The sequence below is a fragment of the Tiliqua scincoides genome, chromosome 1 (genome assembly GCF_035046505.1).
Source record: "Tiliqua scincoides isolate rTilSci1 chromosome 1, rTilSci1.hap2, whole genome shotgun sequence".
Classification (NCBI taxonomy): domain Eukaryota; kingdom Metazoa; phylum Chordata; class Lepidosauria; order Squamata; family Scincidae; genus Tiliqua; species Tiliqua scincoides.
Window position 1 is genome coordinate 151667518 of NC_089821.1, and position 25612 is coordinate 151693129.

A 25612-nucleotide genomic window follows, 5' to 3' on the forward strand; every position below is an offset into this window, starting at 1 on the left:
TCTCCATTGCCCTTGATTGATTACAGCTGTGGAGCCAGCACTGCCCTTCCCAGAGCTGTCAACCAGCTATCAAAACACGTAATCCCTGCTAACACCACATCATCCAGCTGATGATCTGAACTTCCATAAGATGGGGCTTCCTCCCAGGTAAGTGTGGAGAGGATAGCAGCCTCAGAGCTCAGGCCTCTGCCTGTCTGCTCAGAAGCAAGTCCCATTACAGTCAATGGGGCTACTCCCAGGAAGGTGTGGAGGGGATGGCAGCCTTAGCCAGGAAAACTCCATCTCCTATCTTGAGGTTGGGCTGCTACAGTTGGGGGCGGAGAGCGAGGAAGACGCGCCCAGAGGAGGAACCTGTTGCCCCTTCTGCGGCTTGCTTCCCTGCAGCCCGCCTCTTCCCTCCTCCTGCGGCGTCTCGCCTGCCGTCGGTGAGTGGATTCAGAGTCCGCGGGTGCGGGGAGAACCTGTGGCGTGCGCGTCTTCTCTGTTGCTATGGTAACGCTGGCGGAGGGGGGCCGGCTGGAGGTCTTTCCCCCTCTTCACACGCGCGGGAAGGGTGTCCCGAGGCGGTGGAGGGGCTGGCACTGCCTGTGTGGGATGCTGTTGTGAGCTGAGGGGCTGCCCCTTCGCGTCTGAATCCCTTCCGTGGAGCCTCTCCCGTGCAGTTCGTCTGAACGCAGCAGGGCAGAGTTATGGGCGAGGAGAGGGGCCGAGCGAGAGACCTCATAAGCTCTGCCCCAATGCAGCCTCTGCTCAAGTCCTGTTTTGGACTGCCAGTCATTTAAGGTGAATTCCCCCACCCCACTTTCAGGGTGACCAGGAGTCCTCTTTTTCCAGGACACGTCCTCTTCTTTTAGCCTCCTGTCTTGGCAAAGAACTGAAATGTCCTCCTTTTCCCTGTGAGCAGGCAGCACAGAGCCTCCTTGGCACTAATAAATTATGGGCACAATCCTAATCAGGTCTACTCAGAAGTAAGTCCTATTTTGTTCAGTGGGGCTCACTCTCAGGAAAGTGTGGTTAGAATTGCAGCCTAAATGTAACAAAATATACTTTTACATTTAAATTAACCACATTCCTTATTATTAAACACCATTTGAAATCAATACACGAACAATTTTAGCTTTATATTTTGTCATGTCCTACATTTTTCTTGGATGTCCTACATTTTGGGGCACCTTGTCCTCTTTTGTGGCTATGACATCTGGTCACCCTGCCCCCATTTCACTTTTAAACAACCACTGCTTCAAAAGTGTGGAAAGAAAAATGCTCCCCCCCCCCCCCATTGTAGGTTCTGCAACAGCTGCCCAGCAACCTCTTAAGAATAATTCATAGAGAAGATCTTGAACTGGTGTCAAGGGGGGACTGACTCATCTGAAAAGGGATCTGGATGGAATGGCTCCCTAGGGCAGACTGCAAAAAGCTTCCTCCACCTGCCTGTATACATGAATGGGCCAATCCTCAACTCTTTCACTAGAGAATATAATCTAGGCATGTCTACCCAAAGTAAATGCAGTTGTGTTCAATGGAGTTTACTCCCAGGGAAGTGTTATAGGACTACAGTCCCTTTGAATGTAGTGGGACTTATTTCTGAGAGGAAAATCAGGATTTCACTGTGTGCGAGTGAGAGTAAAAGATGCGTTTGTAGAAAGAGGTGGCACCCAGTGTGGGGTCCCACATTTAAGATATTCATAACCTGCAAACCAATAATTCTCCATTGTGTATTCCTGATCACTAATCAGTTTGGTGCTTAACTCATAAACTGGAGGTGAGAGGGAAGTACTGATCTTCCTTTTAACTATTAACAATCCTGATTGTAAATACCTAACCCAAATCCAATTATCTTCATAGAAAAGGCTTCCAAAGTCAAATTCAGTGCTCCTTTTTCACATGTGCAGTGCTGCTTTTTTACAGATTGATAAAGATAAGTCATAAAGATGTTTTATATTTCAAATATTATTAGTCTTCTTGTATTTCAGGCATTTATCAAAAATAATGTACCATGGATAAATATGAAATAATTGAAATGATTGGGGAAGGATCCTTTGGGAAAGTATTCTTGGCCAAAGGAAGGGAAGATGGCCAACAATGTGTTATCAAAGAGATCAGTTTGACAAAGGTAAAGCACCAGTGTTTTTCAATACACTCCATTCCATCCCATGCTTTAATTGTGCCAAAGTTTAAAACTGAGTCAGATCAGTAAATATTTTGGCTCCATTTCACTTCATATATGAAATCTAAAATATCACTGCAGACACCCACCTATAAATCGATCCCACAGATAAGTCGAGGGCAGGTTTTGAGCCAACAATCATGGAATTTTCTATGACCCTCGGATAAGTCAGGGATTAAACTTAGGGGGGTGTCTGACTATAGTTTTGTCTGATTTTACCCGAGGCCAGATCCTGAAAAATAACCTACCATTAATTGTTACCTAAGAACTGTACCAGGGGTTCCCAACCTGGGATTCATGTACTCCCAGAGACATTCAACAGGACCTTTAGGCATACTTGAAAAAGAATGGAATAATGGCAGAAAAAGGCAGGTCATGCTCTAGAATGCCTGCCTTGCGAGGACCAGCAAGCCAGGAAGGGAGGTAGCTAGTTGGCTGTGAAAACCCCACCAATAGCTAGTTTTTGGTCATCAATTCATGTATGAACCAGTGATTGAAAACCTGCACAGTAAAAACACTGAAACATAATATGGAAATTGATAAATCACCCAGAATTTCTCAGCATACTTCTGGTGCAAAACAGTGCAAAGGCAGAGTCTTCTGTTCTTTAAACAGATGAAAGAGAAAATATGTGATGAATACATGAAGTCTGGGTTTTCATAGAGAGGAGATGAGGGCTTGTATTATTAATTACAAACATTTTGCTAATATGAAGGGTACAATTTATGGAAATGGGCTGACAAGGGATATGCAAGTGAAAAAGGTTGGGAACCACTGCAGTTGATCCATGAATCAAATCCATGTTTAAGGTGTCTGGTGTGTTAAGCCAGAAGTTCTACATACAACACATAACTGAGAGTGTGCAATTCAGTTCACAGCAGAGAGATGAGATATTTGCAACCCTTTTTACTGAGAAGTAGACCCACTGCTTTCCATGGGTGTTATTCTTAAGTAATGGTGCACTGAATTGTAGCCTGGAACTATTTCTAATAGAAAGGAGGATCCCATCCCAGTGTTGGAAAAAAAAGACTCCTGCCAAATGCATGCATTTGCAAAAAGGAACCAGGTTGCAGCAGCAAAAGGGAATGGAGGAGAATAAAAGGTTAACCTTGGCTGGAATTTCCCAGGAATGTTACTATAGAAACAAATGAGCCTGCCTGAGCTGAGAAACCAAACTTTAAGGCTCTGCCCTCTGATTGACCCAGAGATAAGGCCAAGTGATAATGTGAGCTTGATTACTTGGCAAAAATTTCAGGTACTATGGTAGTCAAGTTTAGTTATGCTCCATAAGTGCTATGACACATGCATTACAGAAAAATAGAGTATTAAATTTGTAACACGTTTTAAGAATTTCAACCTTAAAACTTAAAGCAATTTGTCATTTGCACCTTCTCCACCCTTATCTGCTCTGCAGTACACATGGAGTTGAGTTCACCAAAAACAAAGGAAAGTAGTGAATTGTGGGACCACTTGGGGAGAATGGATGGGAGGAGCCAAGACTGCTTTGTATCCCAGCAACAGGAGATATAAAGCTTTGTGAAGACCTAGTAAAGTGTCAAGACAGGTTTCAAGTTTGCTGCCAAAGATTACAGTTGAATTTGATGTGTGTGCTGCTTTAGATGGCACACACGATCCTTTCACCACTGTTGTAGTTTAGCTTGATTGTCACTGAATCCACTCTTTATGTAATTCTTTTCTCACTTTCTTTTCAAAACTAATTTAGATGCCAAAAAAAGAAAAAGAATCTTCTCAGAAAGAAGTCACACTTCTGGCTGGGATGAAACACCCTAATATAGTAGCCTTCTACGCTTCACATCAAGGTCTCATTTTATTCATGGTTGTTTGTTTATAATTTGTTTATAAAGTTCCTACTATATATGCAAGTTTCCCTAGCAATGAAAAATTAAAATACCTACAATAAAAGGTGCTTTGTAAGGAGACCAGGAGCAAAGGGGGATAGCAGAGTATAATATCTAAATATTGTATACAAACAGGAATTTTGGCTAGATACCTTTCCCACAGAGCTGTACAAAAAGTTGCTTCTTATTAAATGTCCTTTTTCTGGACGGGTTTGAAAGGCGCAGGAGCCCCACCTGTTCTCTTTTGCTTTTGATCACTTTAAAAACAAGGCACAGGAGCCCATGGGTGGGCAGGAAGAGAGCAGAAGGTACGCCCAGATCTAACCCTTATGCCGGATCCTAGCCCCGTTCTCAAGCAACCCAGGGCAACACCAGGCTACTCGAATTTGTGCCACCTCATCAGCTGCCGCAGATCTGAGTAGACCCATTGGGGCCGTTGCGGCTCTACCCATGGTAAGGGAAATTATTTCCCCTTGCCTCGGGCAAAGCCACAGCCGGCCCAAAACTTGCACTGGATACAGCGCAGACCCACCAGCCTGCCTGTTCCAGCACAAGTTAGGATTGCTCTGTAAGTTGTTCCTACCAGGAGCCTTGAGTATAAATGTTGAAATGTAAATCATTTTGAGCACTTTTAATAAAGAAATGGTAAAGAAGTTTTAAAAAAATGAATACACCAGTTGATAGTTTTGGTTAAGCTTGTTCTTGCTGCATTAGCTGTAGTGAAAACTTTTAATTACTCTATCTATAAATATAAATGTTTATTTATACCCACTATATTTTATTGTAGAGAAAAATCAACTATATATTATTATGGAATACTGTGATGGAGGTGATTTAATGAAAAGGATAAATATGCAACGTGGAGTACTATTTGATGAGGACAAAGTAGGTTTGCATTTCAAAGAACACTTTTCTTTACTTTCATTCTCCCTATCATAGAATAAAAGATAACCAGGAAAAGATTTGTATTCTGACTTTCATTTTGACACATTACTCTTTGTTATTATTCTTACAAGTGGGGACTTGTAACAAAATGTTGTAGTGCACTGTTTCCCAAACTGTGGGTTTTGAACCAAGTTTTAGTGGGTCACAAAAAGTTTCTGAAATACAAAAAAAAAAATTAAATTTGCAAGCACCCTTGCCTGGTTTGCAGAAGAAAAATGCAGCAGCAAGCAATCTGAATGGAAAGACATACACCCAAATTAAAATGTCACGTTTTCCAAATTTCTCTAGTATGGTGGTTCCCAAACTTCTCCTCAGAAGTTTGGGAACCACTTTGTGGATTGCACTGCTGCCAGAGAGAGGGGAGGGGGTTTTCACTTACCTCCCACCTGTGCCAGCCTCCTGGGGGTGCAGAGAGCCCCACAGATGCCTCTGCAGTGCTCCCCAAGCCTTAGAAAAGTTTAAAAATTAGCGATCAGAAACCCGGTTTCATGATTGAAAACCAGAAGTGGTTTCTGATCACTATTTTTAACTTTGATAAGGGTTGGGGAGCCTTGCAGAGGCATTGGCAGCGTTCCCTGCATCCCATGAAGGCCAGCGTAGACGGAGGTAAATGAAAACTCCCTCTGTCCCCAGCAGCGAAGTGATCCTGGTGATCATGTCACTACCTTTCCCCTTCCATACCTCTTAAGGGCCCATGGACAACTGGTTCCCAGGCTGGTGGGTTGTGACCCACCAGTTTGGGAACTACTGCGCTAGTAATAACTGTGAACCCAATTTCAGCCTTTTGTCTGGCCTGGAAGTCCCTAAGTGTACATCTTGCTCTCCAGTTCAACCTTCTAGACACCCTGGAATGACTGTAAAGATTTGGGGAGACACCCCTTTGACTCCATTTCTAGGGAGGGTCGACCAAAATTCTATGCATTCATACTATATGTAAGGTCTCTAGGAGCCTTGGGAGCACAGGACTCCGATGATGATGATGATGATGATGATGATGATGAATTAATAAAAATATTTTTCTTTCTATATCACTTTTGGGGGGGAGGGTCTCGTAAAGCTGGTCATGATAGATTGTCATTTTAAAATGTGAGTCCCTATACTAAAAAGTTTGGGAAGCACTGTTGTGTGTGTGCGTATATATGTATATATGTGTGTGTGTATATAATATATATATTATATACCCAGTCCCTAACAGGTGCAACTTCCAGATCCCCTCGAACAGGAGCCTTGGAGGGGCTGAAAAGATGTTTCATGGGGAGAAGGGCAAAGATACACAGTTGTGGCTAGGTTTGGGGTGGAGCACCATGTATAAACAGTGGGATTTGAATCCCATACCTTCTTTTTGAGGCAAAAAAGTTAACTGAGAAAGAGGTTTAAAGTGCCTTTGATGTATGAAAACACCTCAGTTGGACCTAATCCTGTTACTGCCTGATTTTATTATCCTTCATACAAGTAGAATTCCTATTGCAGCTAGTGGAAGCCATGCAGAAGTAAGACCTGTAGGGTCTATTTTTTCCCCTTATATTTAAGGATTTTATCTAATCACTTCCTGCTGTCCTCTGTGCCTAGAAACAAAGGGTTTCTTTCTGTTTTTCAGTTGTAGAAATTAGAGTGCTTAGTTGTAGGTTAATGGTATTTTATCTTTGCCTATAGATTCTGGATTGGTTTGTGCAAATCTCCTTAGGACTGAAGCATATACATGACAGAAAGATTCTACACAGAGATGTGAAAGCACAGGTAATTCTTTGGTGACAGCTTTTTATTCCTCATTGAGTATCTTCATTATACATTTATTTACAATGTCTTATGATTTCATGTATTCCAGAACATTTTCCTTAGTGATAATGAAATGGTAGCAAAACTTGGAGACTTTGGAATTGCAAGAATGCTGAGCAAGTAAGTATGGCTTTATAAATTTTCTATGTTCTTCCTTTCATACAAGTTCTAAAAAACAACTTTGTTCCAGACTGGATTTTGACTGGATTATTGGCAGTCAAGAAAAGAAAATTGGCAGACTGGATTATTTAATTATTCTTTACATTTTATTGCTCCTGTCATCTCTGGGAAGTGAATCAGACTGTAGTAATCAGACTCAGTAATCAGACTGAGTCTCAGACTCAGTAATCAGACTGAGATTTTGATAATGCATTTTGACTGGATCAAGACTAATTTTAAAAAATTTTTTAAATGGTAATAAAGAACACCTACAGTCCTGTACTGATATTGGGAAGGAAATAGCTCAAAAAATATGGAAAACTTTTAACTCTGTGGTAAATGGGTTGTTTGGTACAATTTCGTTAGGCTTTAACTAACTTTCAGTTACAAATTAACAAACCTTTTTTTTCTTGGTTTTTTGTATCCTAAATAATAGGTTAAATGATTTTGTTATTACTGCTAAACACCCACTAAAGAAGTACAGGCATGCCCCCATATCCATGGGAGTTCCGTTGTGGAGCCCCCTGCAGTTACATGAAACTGCAGATACAGGTGAACACCTCCCCCACCCTCTGGAGTTGAGGGGAGCTCTGCTCCCCTCACCTCCAGAGCTTTGGATGTCCAAAGTTTTTGGCAGGAGGGCCACATCGTCTCTCTGACACTGTGGGGGAAAAAAAGAATTAATTTACGTTTAAAATTTGAATAAATTTGCATAAGTTTACATACATAAATGAATATATTAAAGATGAACTCCTGTGAATGAATGACGGTCTTGCAATATCTCAAGGCCTATAAAAGGTCTTGCACAAAGCAAGGCTGGCCTTTCCTTTGCTGCTTTTACTGCATTACAGACATAAAACAGCAAGCAGTGGAGGGAGCCCTCATTCCACAGCTCACACAAGAGGTCAAACAGTTGCCCTCACGCTGAGAGCAGTTGCGTAAGGCCAGTGCGGGCTTCAACAAATCTCCGGAGGGCCAGAGGCTCATTGGAGACTGGGGGCTGTCTGAGGGCCGCATTGAGAGGCTTTGAGGGCCGCAAGTGGCCCCAGGGTTTGGGCATTCCTGCAACAGAGGCAGCAGTTTAAAAAATGCAACTTCCAGTTTCCCTGTAAAACTGGAAGTGATGTTTTAGTGCCTTATAAGACATCAAAAACGTCACTTCCAGTTTTACAAAAAAAACCTGGAAGTTGTGCTTTTTTTTAACTGTCGGGCTTAGAGGACCCTCACCTCTGCAGGGGGCTTGTGCAGGGGGGGCACAAACCCGATCCACAGATAAGTGAATCTAGGCAGATACGGGATCTGCAGATATGGCCTCCCTCTAGATTATAGTTGATGCATGTTGTGTGCGGTAAATGGACAGTTCTGTTCCCTAGCTACTTAGTAATTTCTGGCAATTAAGAATAACAGAATCTTTAGACAACTTTACCTACAGTCCTCTATGCTTTCCAGTGCCTGGAGGGATAGTGGTGCCAATATGGCAAATCCTGCGAGCATGGGAAGCCATTGGAGGCCTCCTCAGGGGGATTTTGCAATGGGGCTTTTCATGTCTGCACTTGCTATTTTGTATATATTTATACCCCTAATTTTCAACAAAAACTAGCTCACAATGTGTGATACATAGCAAAATAAATCAATAAATGGCTCCCTGTCCACAAAGGGCTCACTATCTAAAAAAAGATGCAAAAGACATACCAGCCACTGGAAAAGACCATGCTGAAGGACAGCTGCTATTCCCCTGCTAAATATAAGAGGACACAACTTTATAAGGTGTCTAGTTGCCCAGTTAGCAGGGGTTACATTTCAGTCTTTCAATGGCAGCCTCTTGCTTGTAAAATTACAGCTTCTGGGGGCCAAACTATCCCTGACACTGCCTATCTTTGTTTCATTTAACTTTCCTTTGAATTTTGTTAGGCCTGCTCATTAAATTGCTTTTTCTTTGCTGCATTATCTGATTTTTTTGGTATTTTATTGTGTTTAAATTTATTTTTTATTTTATTTACTACATTTATATCCTGCCTATCTCCCTGAAGGGACCCAAGGTTGCTTACAACACTAAGTAAAAGAATACAGAAAAATAAACACAATTAAAAACATGATTAAAACAAGTTAAAAACACTTCACAAAAAAATCTTTAAAACAGCAATCAGACATTTTAAAAGGATTGTGTTAATTATGGTTTTGTTCCACTATGTATTTAATGGGACAGTGAGGCAGTTTTTAAAAATGTAAGTACAGCCACTCTGTTCCCTATAGAAATATATAACTAGTGTTCTAGTTTGTTCTTAGTAGCTCTAAGCAATGAATTGACTCATCTTGAATATTTAGCTTGCACTACAGAAATGTGTTTGACCACTATTTTCTTTAGTACTGTTACGCATTAATGCTGCCCTGGGGCTGAGGAATTAGAAATGTAGCTGAGAAAAAAATGATCGCAAACAAAAGGTTGCAGTGAATGAAAACTTTTCCTGGAAACGGGCACAGTAACAACATCCCAACAAGAAAACAAATTTCCTTCACAGAGACCCACTTTGTTGGACACAACCTCAGGCTGCGCTGACAGGCTCTTTCACAGGCTTTTTCTGATAAGTTATCACAGTGGAGGAACTGTTATAGTATGTGCCCCATACAGTAAGGCAATTTGGTGGCTGGATAAGGCAGGCCTACCAGACTGCCTACCAGACTTACCAGGTTGTGTGTAAGCAAAGGTAAGCAACCTGTCAGACAATGGGGCAAGGACCAATCAGGGCAAAGTGCTGAGTCATTGGACAGAACAAGGAGAGATGGAAAAAGCTGTTGCAATCCCTGCCCAGGATGATGCAATGACATTCCTCAGTGATGGGGTCATGGCCTTTCCCATTGGCTGACAGGAGTATGAATGTCCAACAAGCACACTCCACTGTGTAGGTTGTAGGAGTGAGTTGCTGCATGAATCTCTGCTGTACTGACGCCTGATTTGCTGACTACTTGGACTGTTTGCTGGACTGCCTCTGCTTGCCGATTTCTGGAACTGCCTTCTACTTGTAAATACTGCCTGTAAATAGACTCTGGTGCTGGAACTTCCCTGAGTCTTGCCTCCCTTTTTTTTTTTTTGGTGTTCTTCCCTGTGCACCACACATTGCAGCTGCCGGTTTGCGCTTCTGCTATCTCTGTGTTTTGCCCATTATCTCTGAATGTGGTCAAGCTGCAGACATGGCAACAATCTATCCCCTCTATCCAGGCTGACTGGCAGCAACAATCTCTCTCTTTCTCTCTCTCTCTGTCCAGAACTGCACTGCCTCAACACTAAGCACACTCTACCCTCTGTCTGACAGGACTTACTGGACTTTCCCCCCTATCAGTTGGGTCAGTTATAACTCTGGTGACAGAACATTCAGGCCAATTGAGTAACTGCTCCATACCTCCACTTGTTCAGTTCTCATTCTGGTCTTCACAACAGTTAATCCTTTTAGGCTACAATCCGATCCACACTTTCCTGGGAGTAAGCCCCACTGATTATAATGGGACTTACTTTTGAGTAGACATGCATAGGATTGGGCTCTTAATCCCTTTATAACAGTGGTGTCAAACTCATTTCATACTAAGGACTGAACAGCATTTATGATGCCTGCTGAGGGCCAGAAGTGATGTCATTAGGCAGAAAGTGATGTCATTATTCAAGATATGGGAGAGCCAATTTTCATGTGGGCTGCCCTTACAGCAGTAACATCTCAGCACTGCTCAGCCACTGAGAGCCTGAGGGCTGGATAAGAAGCTTCGCATCTGGCCCCCAGGTCTTATATTTGACACCCCTGGATTAGACTGTTTTTTAATCCTTTCCTAGGGCTCAGCACTCTGGCACTGCAGTCAAAAGCCAAGTTAAGCCTTGACAGAAACCAACTGAAAGCCCAATCCTTTGCTCCTACTCTTTTCTCCCTTTTCTGAATCAGAATTCTTTCTCTTCTACACCCCCCCAAAAAAGAAAATTTCCCAGCACTGCTGGAGTTTTCAATTCATCCATGACTTGCTGACTGCTCCAGTTTGTGGGAAAGTAGCCAACTGGAATCATTTACTAGTCAGCAGCATTGCTGATGCATGCTTTAGGGATGTATCTCTCATGGAGAAATGGATTCAACAAAACCAGTGTTGTTGCTGGTTTCCTACTCAGGACCCACCCAAAACCCCTCAGGTGAGACCCACCTAAAATGCACCGGATCTGCCCGAGACCCAACAGGTGTATCAGGACACACCTGAAATGCTCACATCTGATGAGTTCTAAACCACCTGGTGGTTTAGGGTGGGTCCTGAGCATTTCTGGTGGGTCCAGGCCCACTTGGTGGGTCTCGGGCGGACTCTGGGCATTCCTGGTGGGTCCCAGCCCAGCTGGTGGGTCTTGAGCAGGCCCACGACATTTCTGGTTGGTCTCGGCCCACCTTGTGGGTCTCAGGCAGGCGCTGGGTTTTTCCAGTGGGTCCCGGCCCACCTGGTGTGTATCAGGCGGGCCCTGGGTGTTCCTGGTGTGTCCTGGCCCACTTGGTGGGTCTCAGGCAGGCCCAGGGTGTTTCTGGTGGGTCCTGGCCCTCCTGGTGAGTCTCAGGCAGGCCCAAGGTGTTTCTGGTAGGTCCTGGCCCTCCCAGTAGGTCTTGGGTGGGCCCTATGCCTTTCCGATGTGTCCAGGTCCAACTGGTGGGTCTCAGGCATGCTCTAGGCATTTCTGGTGGGTCCTGGACCACCTGGAAGGACTCAAGTGGGCCCTGACCATTTCTGGTGGGTCATGGCCTGCATGGTGGGACTTGGTTGGGCCTTGGGCATTTTTGTGAATCTTGGCCCTTCTGGTGGGTCTTGGGTGGGACCTGGCTGTTTCTGGTGTGTTCTGGCCCTCCTGTTGTGTTTTGGGCGGGCCCTGGGCATTTCTGGTGGGTCCTGACCCATCTGGCACTTCTCTGGTGGGCTCTGGGCATTTCTGGTGGGTCTCAGTAGGCTCTGAGCTATTCTGTTGGGTCCCAAACCACCTGTTGGGTCTTGGACAGGCCCTGAGCTTTTCTGGTATGTCCCGATCCACCTGGGCCAGACGTTATGTCATTAGGCAGAAAGTGATGTCATTATTCAAGATATAGGGCAGCCCATTTTAATGTGGGCTTCTCGTACAGCAGTAACATCTCAGCACTGCTTAGTTGTTGAGAGCCTGAGGGCCAGATAAGAATGTTCTGGAGACTGAATCTGGCCCCCAGGCCTTATGTTTGACAACCCTGCTTTATAACATTTCAATTTTGAATTTTATAACAGTACCATGGAATTTGCTCGTACCTGTGTAGGAACCCCATATTACCTGTCTCCTGAAATCTGTGAGAACAGGCCATATAACAATAAAACGTAAGTATCAGAATATTTCTAGTTGCTTTTTTGTATAGTATAATTTTTCAGGATATTTAGCTGAAAATCTGAATCAGTTTTTTATCTCATGATTTCAAGTAACTCTCATCAGCAACCTTTTTAGTTTTCAGTGTTTATACACATTGTTTTATATTTCACTCTTCTGCATTTGTTTGTAATACTTTTTTGTTTAACCATTTTACTTACAAAAGAATGAAGTCAAAGAAAGAAATAACATTATACAGGTCCAGCCTATTTATACACAGATTTGACTCAACATGAATGGCCACTGCAAATGAGAAGGAATGTGCTGATCCCTGGAGAAGGGGAAAAATGCATCCCTTTAAAATCAGTTTAAAAAACTGAACAGTCCTTTAGCAATAGCCTCCTTAATGGGGGGGGGGCAGCTGGCTGACAATCCATCAGTCCTCTCTCCAGGTGACCCCTCCCTTCCCCCTGAGCACATGAAAGAAAGGTGATCACTTTGCATTGGTGAAGGGAGGGGCTGAGTGAAACACTCTGCACTTGGAGGAAGACTGATTGATGATTGTTTCCTTAATGACTCTTATCTTAGATCACAAAGGTCATCAAGGCTGTTTTTAAATCACTGGAGAAAAGAAACTTTGTTTTTTAAATTGATTTGCTATAATGAGTGCTTGGAATGGAACACTCATTAGCGAATAATTAGTCTCAACCTGTAAACATAAAAAAGTATTTTCCTCTTTCTCTTGGAAGACTTTAAAGTCAGAAGACCTATGTAAGGGAGGGTAATTGAGAGGTAAACTCTCCTCCTCAGCCCCTCCCAGTTGACAGTTGTAGACAGCTGGTGACAGTTATGCAAATAAGCAGGCAGGGGAGTGGTCTGATTGGCCACACAGCTAGAAGGTTCCATGAGACCAGCATATAAAAAGGAGAGCAAAAGGCAACTCAGGGCTACAGTTCTCTGTGGACAAGGCTGGGGGAGGGTTTCCAGAAGAAGGGCTCACAGGGAGAGACCTTACCTGTCTAGAGAATGTGCTTGAACTCCAGCCAAGACCCAAACATCCATCTGTGGTCCAAGTTACCTACTAGAGATTGTTATGCCCAAAAATACAGCTTTCCAGCAGCTGACTACCAACCAAAGGGGAAAACCATGTTTATCATTCCCTTTCAATAACCTGCCCAGCAGAGGGTTTAGGAGGGGCTTTTCAACCTGTTCATAAATTATCTGGAAAAAGGGTTGAGCAGCAAGGTGGCTAAGTTTGCAGACGATACCAAACTTTTCTGAGTGGTGAAGACCAGAAGTGATTGTGAGGAGCTCCAGAAGGATCTCTCCAAACTGGGAGACTGGGTAGCAAAATAGCAGTTGCGCTTCAATGTAAGTAAGTGTAAAGTCATGCACATTGGGGCAAAAAATCAAAACTTAACATATAGGCTAATGCAGTAGTTTTCAAACTCTCGTGGAGAGTTTGAGCCACTGTAAGTGCTTGCAGGGGCGGGGGGAAGACAGTGGTACTTACCCAAGCCTTCTGCAGCCTCCCGGGGGTGTGGGGAGCCCGGCATGACCTTCAGCAGGGCTCCCCGCAGCAGTGAAAGTGAAAGCTGAGAGATCGCACTCCACTTCTGCTTTAGCGGAGTTGGGGCACAATTGCTCCGCTTTTACTTTCACTGCTGCGGGGAGCCCTGCAGAAGGTCACACGGGCTCCCTGCACTCCCGGGTGGCTGCAGGAGGCTTGGGTAAGTGTGCCCAAGCCCCTGCAGCCCTCTGAGTGGCACGATCCTGGGGATCGTGCTGCTGCCTCCTCCTTGGCTCCAGGCTGCCCCTGCCCCTTAAGGGGGTAGAGGCCAGGCCCCACACGCCCCAGTTTGAAAAGCCCTGGGCTAATGGGTTCTGAGCTGTCTGAGACAGATCAGGATCTTGGGGTGGTGGTGGACAGCTCGATGAAAGTGTCAACCCAATGTACAGTGGCAGTAAAGAAGGCCAATTCTATGTTTAGGATAATTAGAAAAGGTATTGAGAACAAAACGGCTAATATTATAATGCCGTTGTACAAATCAATGGTAAGGCCACACCTGGAGTATTGTGTCCAGTTCTGGTCACCACATCTCAAAAAGGACATAGTGAAAATGGAAAAGGTGCAAAAGAGAGCGACTAAGATGATTGCTGGGTTGGGGGACCTTCCTTATGAGGAAAGGCTACGGCGTTTGGGCCTCTTCAGTCTAGAAAAGAGTGCCTGAGGGGGGACATGGCATACAAAATTATGCAGGGGATGGACAGAGTGGATAGAGAGATGCTCTGTACACTCTCACATAACACCAGAACCAGGGGACATCCACTAAAATTGAGTGTTGGGAAAGTTAGGACAGACAAAAGAAAATATTTCTCTACTCAGTGTGTGGTTGGTCTGTGGAACTCCTTGTCACAGGATGTGGTGATGGCATCTGGCCTAGATGCCTTTAAAAGGGGATTGGAAAAGTTTCTGGAGAAAAAATCCATTATGGGTTACAAGCCATGAGGTGTATGTGCAACTTCCTGATTTTAGAAAGGGGCTACATCAGAATGCCAGATGCAAGGGAGGGCACCAGGATGCAGGTCTCTTGTTGTCTTGTGTTCTCCCTGAGGCATTTGGTGGACCACTGTGAGATACAGGAAGCTGGACTAGATGGGCCTATGGCCTGATCCAGCGGGGCTGTTCTTATGTTCTTAAGGGGAATAGCTAGTTATATGTTCTGGGGATCTACTATATAACAAAGCTTTACTTTTTACCTCTTTTTCAGTAAAAAATATTTGTTCTTGTTAAACTTCACCCCGGTATCTGTTTGTGATGTGTGCCCTTCTATTACCCATGGTTGTTTAAAGGTGGCCTTCACTGGTAGGGCTGAGTTCAGTGGCAGTGACCAAAGGGCCATGAGAAATTTGGATAACACTTTCATTTTTGGACATTGAGCTTTCTTTCCTGAATGTTCAAAATATGTTAGCTGATACAGATCTAAATTCAGTACAAGGGAAGGTTACAACATTTGAGGCTTTTTGGATTAGAAAAAAAGCCACTACGGGAGGACAATATTGAACTTTATAAATTATAGTGGAGACAGAGTGACTAGGGAGAAGTTCTTCTCCCTTTCTCACAACACTTAGAATCAGAGGCTATCCAATGAAACTACGAGATTGGAGAGATTGTAATTGGAGAGAGATTTAAGGCCCAATCCTATGCATTGTGTTATCCTATGCATGTAATCCTATGCATCGTAATTGGAGAAAGATTTATGTAATCCTATGCATCGTAATTGGAGAGAGATTTAAGTCCCAATCCTATGCATTGTGTTCAGTGGGGCTTACTCCTGGGAAAGTGTTATAGGACTGTAACCTTGAGATTGTTAACAGAAGGTATTGCTTCATACAGTGTGTAATTATTCTGTGGAATTCACTCCCACAGGATGTCATGATGGCCACTAGCTTAGATAGTTTTAAAAGCAAATTAGACAAAATTATGGAGGACAAAACTATCACAGACTACTAGTCATGATAGCTGTGTACTACGCCCAGGATCAATGTGCTTCTGAATATCAGTTTCAAGGGAACAAGAGTGTGATGGGTATACTTTCATTCTCTGCTTGTGGTGTTCCCAGAGGCAACTGGTGGATTACTATGAGTGATCCACCAGTTCAACAGCTTACTGAACTAGATAGGCCTTTGACCTGATTCAGTAGGGCTTTTCGTATCTTATTGTGTGTCTTTAAAATGCAAGTGTATAACTTGTATAATCATCTGAAGATAATAAAATCAATGACCAAATTAGATTTCATGCTGATCACAATTTTTAATCTGATATGTTAAATAGCAGCTGTTGTTGGTGGGGGAGGAAGATCCAAATTAGAATGCAACAGGGTACAAGAATGCTTTATCTCTTTTCCCTCTGCCATGGTCGTGATCTGGACAAGGGATCCCCCATGCAGGGCTGTCATTAGGGGTTGGCATTATTGGGTAGCTGCTGTCATTGGAGGTTGGCATTGTTGGGTAGCTGCCATGGGCCATTGGGCTTTAAATAAACTCACTACTGATTCCTGAGGCCACCTCTTTGTCCATAACCTTCATGTGGTCATGGAGATAGATAGTTGGGACTCACCTGGGCAGGAGGGGGCCAGGAAAGCTGTTTGTCAAGGGCCACCTGAATTCCCATGACTGCGGTTCTAGGAGAGCAGTGGTGACAATTTGGTTGCTGTTAATTTACTAACAGAGCTATGATATTCTTCTAATTTATTTCTCTTAATACTCTGTTTTCATTTACAGAGATATATGGTCTCTTGGATGTGTGTTATACGAGCTATGTATGTTAAGACATCCTGTAAGTATATTAGCAAACTGGTTAGCCTTGTATTATTGAATATAATACGGAGTATTACTGGGCATTGTTCAGTGGACACTTATAGCGTTGGCTGACAGAATCATAACTTTAAATACAACAGAGCTTCTTGATTGAAGACAGTCCAGGAAGAAGTAGTCAAGTTTTGTAAATCTCAGAATGCAGTTTTCCTGGATAACATACTGTATAACATGGAAGAGGTACTTGATCAGAAATTTTCCTTAAATTTCTTAAGTCAGTCATTTCAGATGTATTATCAAAAATCACTTCGCACAGATCAGGAGTTCTTTAACACATTTATTCACAAAAACATCATGTTAAAAAGAAAACATAAAAATGTAAAAATGGAAATTATCCTAACCTGTGTTAGGGTCTGTTTTTCACACAGTGATGCTTTTCACACAAAGTCCCATTCTTCTCACTAGTATTTTGAATTCTGATAATAAAATCTTGAATTGTTTTTCATCCTTTTTTAAGGTACTGATTTATTTTGGAAGTGTGGGAATTCTTAAGCAATCTCACTAGCCATTCTAGACTCAATAGTATTTCACTTGTAGCTCTGCCATGTTCATCTCCAAAGGAGCTGCAATTGAGTGGCACAGAAATTGTTCAGCAAGTATTTAAGAGGGCAGATATTTCAGGGGAAGAACTAAAACATGGTATATCACACTATTTGGATTACTTATAGAGAGATAAAAGACATGGCATTTTGAAAATATTGATTTGCTTTATTTGGAGAAGCTCAATCCAGGGTCAAGGGTTCTAATGGATTTTTCTTGAGACGCTATGTTAAGGAAACTACAAGTTTTTTCTTTGAATAAATCATGCTTTAAAAGTCATGTTTTAAAAGTTAAATACACTTAAGGTGCAATTCTACCCTGCTCTGGAACAGGCAAGCCAAGAGGCTTGTGCTGTATCCAGTGTGGGATAGGGGTCCAAAGTGGCTCAGCCAGAGGTGAGGGGAAACTTTTTCCCTTCTCCGGGTAAGGCACCCTGGCACCTGTGGGTCTTTTTGGACTTGCGCCACCTCCTGAGGTTTATTTTTCTCTGCTGCTCTTTGTCTTGTTCTGATAATTATTGTTAGGATATTTAATGGTTTTAAGTGTCTGTTATCGTTGTTAATGCTTGTATCCCACTTTTCAGCAAAAGTAGTTCACAAAGCAGTTTACATAGCTAAATAAATAAATAAAATGGTTCCCTGTCCACAAAGGGCTCACAAATGGTTCCCTGTCCACAAAGGGCTCTAAATAAATATGCAAAAGAGACACCAGCAAAGTTGCCGCTCTGGGTGAAAAAAGACGTTGTCCTCTCACTAACCACACCACTTTAAAAAGAGCCTTTATGCCTAGTTAGTAGAGGGATAAAAACTGTTGTTTTTTATATTAAGATGTAAAAATAGTTTTACTTGCTGTTTGTGAGCCATTTTGGGGGACTCTCTGGAGGTTGAAAAGTGAGATAAGGGTGCATTTAAAAAATCTACAGTTTACTATTTATGGCTATATTTTAATCTATCAGTTTGAAGGCAACAGCTTGCATCAACTTGTGCTGAAGATCTGCAGAGGTCATTTCAGGCCAGCATCTACAAAATATTCGTATGATTTGAGGACTTTAATTTCTCAGTTGTTTAAAACATCACCAAGAGATCGGCCTTCCATCAACTCAATTTTAAAAAAACCCTTTTTAGAGAAGCGCATCAAGAAATATTTGCCCCCTGAGGTGAGTGTGTCTGCTGTGGCCAAGTAGCATACAAAGGTTCAACCCAATGAAAAAATGAAAACTATCCCTCCTTCTTTGGTATCCATACCTCTTTCTCTCCTTGCTCTCATGAAAGGAGGAGTATCCCCTTTGCTGTATTACATTCATGCCTATGGTGGTCTCTAGGGGAACATCAACTGAGGGGAACATTAACTGAGGTGTGGTTGTCCCTTCAAAATGATTGCTACTGCTGCTTTCCCTATGCCATTTTCTTGTGCTCTCAGAAGAAGCTTGGGTAGAACATCAAGTGGGATACATCTGAATGTTCAGCAAATAGCAAAAGTGATAGCAACTAGCAAAAAATAGTGCAAAAATACATAATCTGTTATATTTTCTTTTAGGTATTAGAAGAAGAATTCAGCCACACTGTTATTCACAGTAAAAAACCTGCATCGCTGCCTTCCAGGAAGTTGTTGCAACGTATGTTTTTATAAATAATAAAACATAATGGGTCTGTGTATGTTTGCCTCTGACACACACACTGTAAAAATGACTGTATACTTATTACAGAGCATTTTTGTTTCTCAAAACTAGTCAGATTATCTGAGAATCTGTTAATTGGTTCCAGCTATTGCAAATTACATATTTCTTTTGTATACTTGTGCTTTAAAACTGAGCTGTATAAATTGACATTGAGTTGAAGGTTAAGTCCTTCACTTTAAATTATTGTCTGAAAATTGTAAAAATTCAAAATGAGTTTAATACTGAATTTGCAACATTAGTGTGGCACTTCTTTAGGGAACATACTTTTTTTTAAATTCTGTAGAGAAATAGGAAATCATTCAGGTTGTTCCTGTTTGTCATGCAGTGTATCTCATATTTAATAATAATATAACTTACACTAGGAATAATTATCAAAGCATTCTTTAATTGTATCGTTAAGCTCCTAAAGTTCAGAAACAAAAAATCCATGGTCATGGTCGACCAAGAGTCAAGGAGGAAATGCTTCCCAGAAAACAGGAATTATTACATAAAAATGAATGGAAATCTCCTTCAAGGCTCCAGAATCCAGTTATTCGGGTAATGGAAAATTCTCATTGTATCCCTTGCATTGAACTATTTTAATTCTGTTATCTCTCTCTCTCTCTCTCTCTCTCTCTCTCTCTCTCTCTCTCTCTCTCGTACCTTGGCCTGCCAGAGCTCTCTACTCTACACTACCCCATTGGGACATTTTCAGTATGCACTCATCTTCCTCTTAACTGGACTTCTACAGAGATAAGAGTAATTTGCAGCCACATACACACTTTTCATATTAATGATATGATTTGGATTCACAGAATAGAACAATATTTAAATTGGATTCATTGTATCCCTTAAATCAGTGGTTCCCAAACTTTTTTGACAGTTGGCTTCCTTGACCTAGTGGGCCATTGGCCGCATCTCCCCACTAGGGTTACAATCCTATACAATGTATAAGGCATTGAGTAAGCCCCACTGAGAAGCTTGCTTCTGAGTAGATATGCACAGGATTGTACTATTAAATTCAATATTTTCTACCTGTGCTGCAAGGTGACCACAGGTGACAGTGATGAATCAAGTTCTAACAGTTTAAAGTTCCCCATTTAATATCTCTTTGTGTATGTGATTTCATTCATTAATTTTATGTGCCAGTACCTATGATTTCCTTAACCATATTTGTTTTGCTGGAGCATGGACCTTCTTCCAAAACCAGCTATACCAATCCATGCTGCAATGATTGAATTCAGAAATAAAGTTAGGTCTAACCCAGGGGTGTCAAACATAAGGTCTGCAAGTTGGATATGGCCCATGGAAGTTCTTTATCTGGCCTGCATGATAACTGGGCTCTCCCAGCACCACAATTAGCTGCTCTCTGCTGCTGAGCTGCAAAGTGACACATTGGCTGAAAGGGTGGTGCTTGGAGAGCACAGTTATCGAGTGGGCCACCCTTTCAGACGTGCCACTTCTGCTGAGGTGTTGCTGCTGAAAGGGCTGCCCATAAGATAATTGGGCTCTCTGAGCTTTGCATTTTCAGCAGTACCACTTCTGCTGAGGTGCTGGGAGGGATTGACAAAGGAGGCCTAAGAAGTTAAAGAAGGTACAGGGTGAAAAGAAGACCAAGGGTGAAAAAGGGAGAAGCTGCAGAGGTGCTGGGAGAGCCCAATTATCACGTAGGCCATCCATTTAGCAGCACTGTTTCTACCTAGGCATCACTTTGAATAGCACCTCTTGGCTGCTGAGCTACAAAGTGATACTTCAGCAAAAATGGCTTTGCTGAGAAGGTAGTCGGTGTGATAATTGGGGTCTCCCATATCTTGAAAATCAAGATTTGCATATTTTCTGTAATTTGCAGCTAAAGAGTTCCTACATGAGAAAAAAGTACTTATTTCTGGTTATCTCCTGCTTAGTGGCATCTCTTCCTCCTTAATGACATCACTTCTAGCTCTCAACAAGTGCCATGTATGCTATTCAGCGCACTATATGAGATGAGTTTGTCACCCCTGGTCTATTTCATTTAAGGATGCATGTAACCTGCCAAAGTGTGGTTTCAATATAGCATAGTCTACCATTCTATTTATAATATGTGTATTAACATAATGTTTGGGTCCAGTGTCTTGAATGTATTGACTTTCATTTTTCATATGTGTGATATGCTTTCAGGTACAAAATCCTGAGTTTAAAATTGGAGCAAAGCCTGAAGCTGCAAAAAGGTGTGGGCACTATGACCATTATTATGTGAAACTTGAGAACTTGCAGAAGAGACGATTTCTGCAGGGTGACTGTCATATTGGCCAAAGAATGGAAGAGTATTATAAGCAGAAAGCTCAAGAACTGCCACCACCTCCGCCTCATTGGTAATAACTTTTAAAAATGGATTTATTCTAATTTAGGAATTCCTGACTATTTAAGAGTGCAATTTTATTTGTTTATTTATTCCAGTGTCTAAACCAGGGGTGCCCAAACCCCGGCCTGGGGGCCACTTGCAGCCCTTGAGGACTCCCAGTCCAGCCCTCAGGGAGCCCCTAGTCTCCAATGAGCCTCTGGCCCTCCAGAGACTTGCTGGAGCCCGCGCTGGACTGATGCAACTGCTCTCAGTGTGACAGCCAAATGTTTGACCTCTTGCGTGAGCTGTGGGACGAGGGCTGCCTCCACTGCTTGCTGTTTCACATCTGTGATGCAACAACGGCAGCAAAGGAAAGGCAGGCCTTGCTTTGTGCAAGACCTTTTATAGGCCTTGAGCTATTACAAGACCTTCATTCATTCATATAAGTTCCAGCTCTATTCATTTATGTAAATTTATTCAAATTTGAAATGTAAATTAATTCTTTTTTCTCCCGGCCCTCTACACAGTGTCAGAGAGATGATGTGGCCCTCCTGCCAAAAAGTTTGGACACCCCTAGTCTAAACCCTGGCTTTTAGCCCAATCCTACACACAGTTGTGTTGACTGCCCTTGATTGAGCACAATGTTGAAACTTTCAAGTGAAATTGAAAATGAGCCATATTGGCCATAATATAGTTTGCAAAAATGTGTTATAACAGGCTGATAATTGGTTTTTAAGTGGAGAAAGTATGGCGTTACTAGGCATTAACAACGGGAAACAGATGCAAAATGTGTAAATATTCTTCCAATTTAACATTTTAATGTACTTCTATATCGGTACAATTCGCTATGAAATGAGATTTCATCTCTACTCAATTTCTCATTAAATTTCTTTTTTTAGGCCCAAAGAGTATCTGCAAAGACGATTCAATGCCCAGCAGTACAAGTTAAAAGCAGAGAAGCAACTCGTAAGCATAGATAGATAGATAATATGCATTCATAAATCGAAACAGTTAGGTAATCTCATTGTTAATTTCTGAAGGAATTCCAGTTGAACTTAAAAAAAATGTACTAAAATGAAAACTCGCTGTAACTCAAATGCATGAATCTTATGCATTTGAGTTTTTTGTTCAGTGAGGTGAATTCAGAACAGTAAATAAAATATTTTCAGATGTTACTCTTATTTTTTCCCCCAAATCATCCTGCATATTAATAGGGGCTGCGACCATCTTCTGCTGATTACTGTCGTGAGTTGCAGAATCGTGAGATGAAGGAAGAACAGTTTAAGGCTGATCAAAAGGCTCTTGCTCAAAAAAATATAATAAAAGAACAGGTAAGAATGGGAACCTCATTCCTCCAATTAACTTGCAGTGCAATCCTAACATGTTAATAGTAAGTTCCACTCTGGGGCTTACTCTCAGGTAAGTGTATATAGGTTTGCAGCCTTGTCCTATCACTTGGGTATGAATTGAGGAAACTAGAAAAGGAATGACACAGCTTCTTCTGACTTTAATGATTGGGACACAAACAATGCAACCTCAAGCGTAGGACTCACTTGTATCTTATGAGTGGGCATATAGAAAAATCCACATTGCAAGTTTTCCTTTGCAATAAGTAAAGGAATATGCATGAAATTTTTTTAAAAGGATACTGCCTCACTATCTGTTTAATAGGGCAAAAATCATCTGCACCTGAAAGTTCCCTCCTTCACTCCCCCTCACTCAATATTATGTTTAAATGTTAGATATTGGCTCTGAATGTTGAAAGATCTGGGTTAAATATCAATTCACATTGATTGGTTACCAACTTGGCCCGTGTCACTTTGCAGAGCACCAATCGATTCTTTTTTAGCCAGGGCAATCGTTATATTCCAGCTGCTCTCAAGGTATTTAATGCCAAGGTATTGGCACAGCTCCTGTATGGGTGCCCTATCTGGATTAGCTCTGTAAATCACACCCTTGAGAGTATCCAAGCTAAATTTTTGAGGGCTATTCTGGGTTTACCTAAATCTGTACCATACTCTGCATTATGTTTGGAGACCGGACAATCGCTCTTAGTATCAAGAGCATGGCTTTTAACCATACGCTATTGGTTCCAATTACATTATAACGTGAAACCAGGCAGCCTCCTATCCAGAATGCTATCTGAGTCTGGTTCTTCTAAATGGTATAGCCAAATTAAATCAAAAATCGAATCAATTGGTTTTTCATTGGATTTTCTATCCATACCCTGGAGTTTATCAAAGGGTAAAGCAAAGAATGCTAGACATTGAGGCACAAAACCTCTTTGAACTTGCTTCTAGAATTTGCTCCCCTCTGAATTTCTCTATCCCGCTAAAGTATGGGCAAATGGCTCCTTATCTGAGTATTCTGATTAACCCTTCTGAGCGTTGTGCAATCTCTTTGGCAAGATTCAATGTGTTTCCATCCAAGGTCACAGAAGGCAGATACAGGCAAATACCATATAAAGAACGCCTCTGCCCTTGTAATTTGGGAAATGTTGAATCAATCATACACATTCTTTTTTATTGTCCTCGGCACACTAGATACCGCCACACTTACATGACTCCACTTCTCGGCAAAATGAATGGGCTTTCGGATGAGGCAAAACTGAAGTGTCTCCTAAATGACTGCTCACCAGATGTGCTAGAGGGAATTTCTAAATTTTTACTTTCGGTGATTTCTAAGCCTTCTTAATGTAATTTGTCAAAAATGTTGATATTTTATGTTGAACTGTAAATGTTTTATTAGTAATTTAGTATCTTAACTCCCGTTTTTGATAAACGGGATTAGGACTAATTATGTTTGCTTTTATTATTTCTCTATCTATGCCTAATAAAGGTTCATTCATTCATTCATTCATTCATTCATTCAATTCACATATGGACTAGTTGGGTTTGCTTGAGCAAAATCACCTGCATCCAGCTTCATCTCCTTCTCTATAACAGTGAATAATAGTAGTTTATCCTTCAGTATTGCTGTGAGACAATTTGGATTGTAGAACTTGTAGAAGCAATGCATACCGGTTCCTGTAAGGCTGCATCAGACCACATCGTGTAGCTTGTAACATATCTGACAGCACCCTCAGAATTTTGAACAACAATTAATAAATAAATTTCTAGACCAGTTGGTTTGTAAAGTAATTTACCAAATTCAGTACCAAACCAAGTATGTGGATGTTTATAATAAGGGACATTCCACACTTATGAAAATGAGTTTAGTCAGCTGCAAAAAGACAAATGATTCACCTTGCTGGATATTATGTGTATCTGACTTGTACAACTCCATCTATAGAAAATTGGCATGTTATAATTTAGCCAGTGTGATGTAATATATAGCTCAGTAGAGATCTTTTTTTGTTCTGTGTGCATGAAGTTTACGTTGCCTATATATCTGCTGTTGTATTAAAAGTGCCTGATGTACAGTTCTTTTTAAACTTGTGGATGTTCAACAGGAATATCTAGAACAGCTTCAGAAAATTCGTCAACAGTACCAAAGTGAAATAAATGAAATTCGACTTAAAGCAGAAGCAGTGGAGGTAACGTTGCTTGCACTATTTACCATAGTTTTTCCGCATCTCCATTTTTAGGATGTGATGTGACAAATGTATTCCCTTTTTCATTACTTTAATGTTTTGTTTTGTTTTTAAATCTAAAATTCTGATTAAATGCCTCGGAGAGGAAGGAAGGGTAAAAATAACCCATTCACTCTTTTGTTGCACCAAGCATAATTTTAAAAAGCTTAAAAGGTTTATTTTAAATATTTTCTATTCTAAAGGAGAATAAAAATATAAATAAGACCTATCTTGTGAAACGAAGGAAAACTCCGGACCAGCCTGCTTGCAGTAATGTTCCTGGAGGAAATGATAAACCTGAACAGGTAGCCATGCTTTTATAATTCAGTTATGGGCAATGGTATGCTATGATAGGTGAAGCAGCCATGTTAATGAGATGAAGAAAAAACAATGATCTTATAATGATCTATCATGGTACTTTGTGCTAGCAGACACAGGTTCTTATCTCTTGTTTTGTACAATAATTTAAAATCTGGCGTTAGGCAGACTGCTATGTTATACCTATTGTACATTTTATTTGGTATACTGAAAACTATCCTTTAAGCCTGTAATTTTTGAACTCTCAGGGAGTTTGAAGACCACAGTAAGTCCTTGCAGGGGAGGGGAGGGAGGCAGCGGGGGTGGGGGGAAGGCGGCAACGCGATCCCCAGGATCCCGTGGCTCAGGAGGGCTGCAGGGGCTGGGATGTATTCACCAGTCCCTGCAGCAGCCTCCCAGGGGTGCAGGGAACCCTGCATGAGCACCTGCAAGGCTCCCCAGCCCTCTAAAAGTGAAAGCAATCATGCTCCACTTCCAGTTTTAAGTGCATCCCAGTCCCTGCAGCCCCCTGAGCAATGCAATCATCTGTTTGCATTTCAGTGAACAGATGGCAGATCCTGGGGATTGCATCTCAGCCTTCCCCTTGTT

General features: G+C 41.9%; 1 protein-coding gene across 5 annotated transcripts in view; it reads left to right on the forward strand.

Annotated features, from left to right (window-relative positions):
• Positions 1-390: 390 nt before the first annotated feature.
• NEK5 (NIMA related kinase 5) overlaps positions 391-25612 on the forward strand; it is a 37235-nt gene continuing 12013 nt past the window's right edge. For 4 of the 5 annotated variants that reach the window (XM_066611481.1, XM_066611497.1, XM_066611514.1 and 1 more), the window contains exons 1-16: positions 428-492; positions 1974-2113; positions 3891-3987; positions 4814-4911; positions 6625-6708; positions 6797-6867; positions 12169-12255; positions 16526-16580; positions 18114-18314; positions 18695-18773; positions 19237-19373; positions 20973-21166; positions 22035-22101; positions 22350-22466; positions 24587-24670; positions 24910-25011. In XM_066611481.1, coding sequence (XP_066467578.1) covers positions 1997-2113; positions 3891-3987; positions 4814-4911; positions 6625-6708; positions 6797-6867; positions 12169-12255; positions 16526-16580; positions 18114-18314; positions 18695-18773; positions 19237-19373; positions 20973-21166; positions 22035-22101; positions 22350-22466; positions 24587-24670; positions 24910-25011 — 1590 coding nt within the window. In that variant the 5' untranslated portion in view covers positions 428-492; positions 1974-1996. The other variant, XM_066611489.1, reaches the window with a different exon arrangement.